Source organism: Geospiza fortis, unplaced genomic scaffold (genome assembly GCF_000277835.1).
Source record: "Geospiza fortis unplaced genomic scaffold, GeoFor_1.0 scaffold102, whole genome shotgun sequence".
NCBI classification, from domain to species: Eukaryota; Metazoa; Chordata; class Aves; order Passeriformes; family Thraupidae; genus Geospiza; species Geospiza fortis.
In genome coordinates, this window is record NW_005054373.1 from 2281091 (window position 1) to 2282910 (window position 1820).

Here is a 1820-nt window from a genome sequence, read left to right on the forward strand (position 1 = left end):
CGGGGGGGTGTCCCAGCCCGTTTGGGGGGTGGCTCAGCCCGTTGCTGGGGCTGTAGCGCTGCGCTGGGCTCATGGTGCACGGCCGCTTGCTGAGGTGCTCGGGGTGCAGGGGGTCTCGGTCCAAACCGTTCTCTTTGGTCCTGGCAGGAGGAGAGGAGGTCGGTCCCCAGTGGGCTCCCCAGAACAACCTCCCCTTTTCAGAGGTGTGCCCCTGAAGAATCCCACATGCCCCTCCCCAGGCTGGCACCTGTCTGGCGTCCTCCTCTTGCCGCTCTCACCCACTTCCAGGAGCAGCTCGGAGGAGTCGATGAGAGAGGAGGCGTTGGCGTCCAGCAGCAGCTGCTCGTGCTGGGCCAGGTACTGGGCCGGGGTCTGCTTGGCCATGCGGGCGCAGTGCAGCAGCTCCCGTTGCAGCAGAGGCAGGGTGGCACGCAGGGAGGAGTCCATTCCACAGCCCTGCAGCCCCCCCAGGGCAGCCTGGCTGTGCCCTCAGCTCGCCATGGGCAGGGGGTGCCAGGGGGTGCCTTCCCTTTGGGGTCCTGCTCCCTTTCCCCAGGGATGGCAGCAGTGTGCCCAGGGGCCAGGCAGGCTTTTGGGGGACCTGTGTGGCATCCCACAGGGTTCAGACACAGCTTCAACAGAGCCTTGCTGCATCTGGCAGGGGCTGCAGAGCATCATCCCTGGGCCTGGTCAGCCACCTCAGCCACCCTGTCCCTATGACTGCCCAGGGGGGACTGCACCTGTCGAACCCCCAGCCCCTGTGGCACCCACAGCTGTAAGGATCAGCTGTGAAGAGCTGCAGTTGCGGTGAGCAGGGCCAGACCCTCCCTCCCCTTCCCTTGCCTGGCCGGGGGGGAAGCAATCCCACAAAAACAGCAAGTCCCCAGTCTGGGAAGCACGCCGAGCCCGGCTGGTTGCAGTTAGGATAATGAGAAACATCTGGGCCGGGCGGTGGGAACAGCTGGGAGCGGGGTGCCAGGGCGGCCGGCGCGGCCGCTGCGCTCTTGGCACGGGGACAGCGGGGATGGATCCCAGCCTGCCTTGAGCCACAGGGGCACCAGTGCCTGCCAGGGCCTGCCAGTTCACCTTTCCCTGCTCCCACGGAGCCCAGAATCCCTGCAGACTGACGGGGGAGAGGGGGCTGTGCTGTCCCACTCCAGCTCAGCCTGGAGGAAACCTCTCCAGCAGATTCCTGTGATGAGCACGGACCTCCACTCATGGACTCCTGCTCTGGGGGGGCTGCCATGCAGAGGTGGAAAAGGAGATATTTTTGCACTTTTTAATTATTCCTTTGCTAGCAATGGACAGGGGACACAGGGCTCAAACATCTGCTGGCAGTGCCCATGCTGCCAGGCGTGCCAGCACCAGGCAAATCCCTCCAGAGCAGGGTGACACTGCAGAGTCAGCACAAAATTTAAAAAAAGGGGGAATTTTTAATGAATTTGCAATTTCAAGTGGCAACCAGCTGGGCTGACCCCTCGCTTTATTGCAACCAGCCCTGGCCCTGCATGACTCCACACGTGTGGGGGCACACGTGTGCCTGGGGGTACACGGGCAGACCCACAGGCAGCTGCCAGCCCCAAAGGCACCCCTAAATGCCCTGTGCTGAAATGCAGCCATGAATCCCACCCTGCCCAGGCTGGAGACCCACCTTGAGGAAGGGGATGACGAAGGGTCGCAGCGGGAAGTTGGTGGCCTCTTGGAGCTTGGCGTGAAACTCCTCGATGGTGAGGGTGGAGTTCTGTGGGGACAGGCTGGGCTCAGCACCCCTGGCACAGCCCCTCGCACCCCTGGGGGACCCCTGGCTGTCCCTCCCCCAT

At 63.7% G+C, this 1820-nt stretch overlaps 1 protein-coding gene across 1 annotated transcript in view; it reads right to left on the reverse strand.

The window, feature by feature from the left end:
* The window catches only part of CBFA2T3 (CBFA2/RUNX1 partner transcriptional co-repressor 3), an 8040-nt gene that overhangs the window by 2882 nt on the left and 3338 nt on the right, over positions 1 to 1820 (reverse strand). Inside the window, exons 4-6 of the mRNA XM_031060125.1 lie at positions 1652 to 1741; positions 248 to 429; positions 7 to 140 (exon numbers count right to left, since the gene is read on the reverse strand). Coding sequence (XP_030915985.1) covers positions 7 to 140; positions 248 to 429; positions 1652 to 1741 — 406 coding nt within the window. The remainder of the gene's footprint in view (positions 1 to 6; positions 141 to 247; positions 430 to 1651; positions 1742 to 1820) is intronic.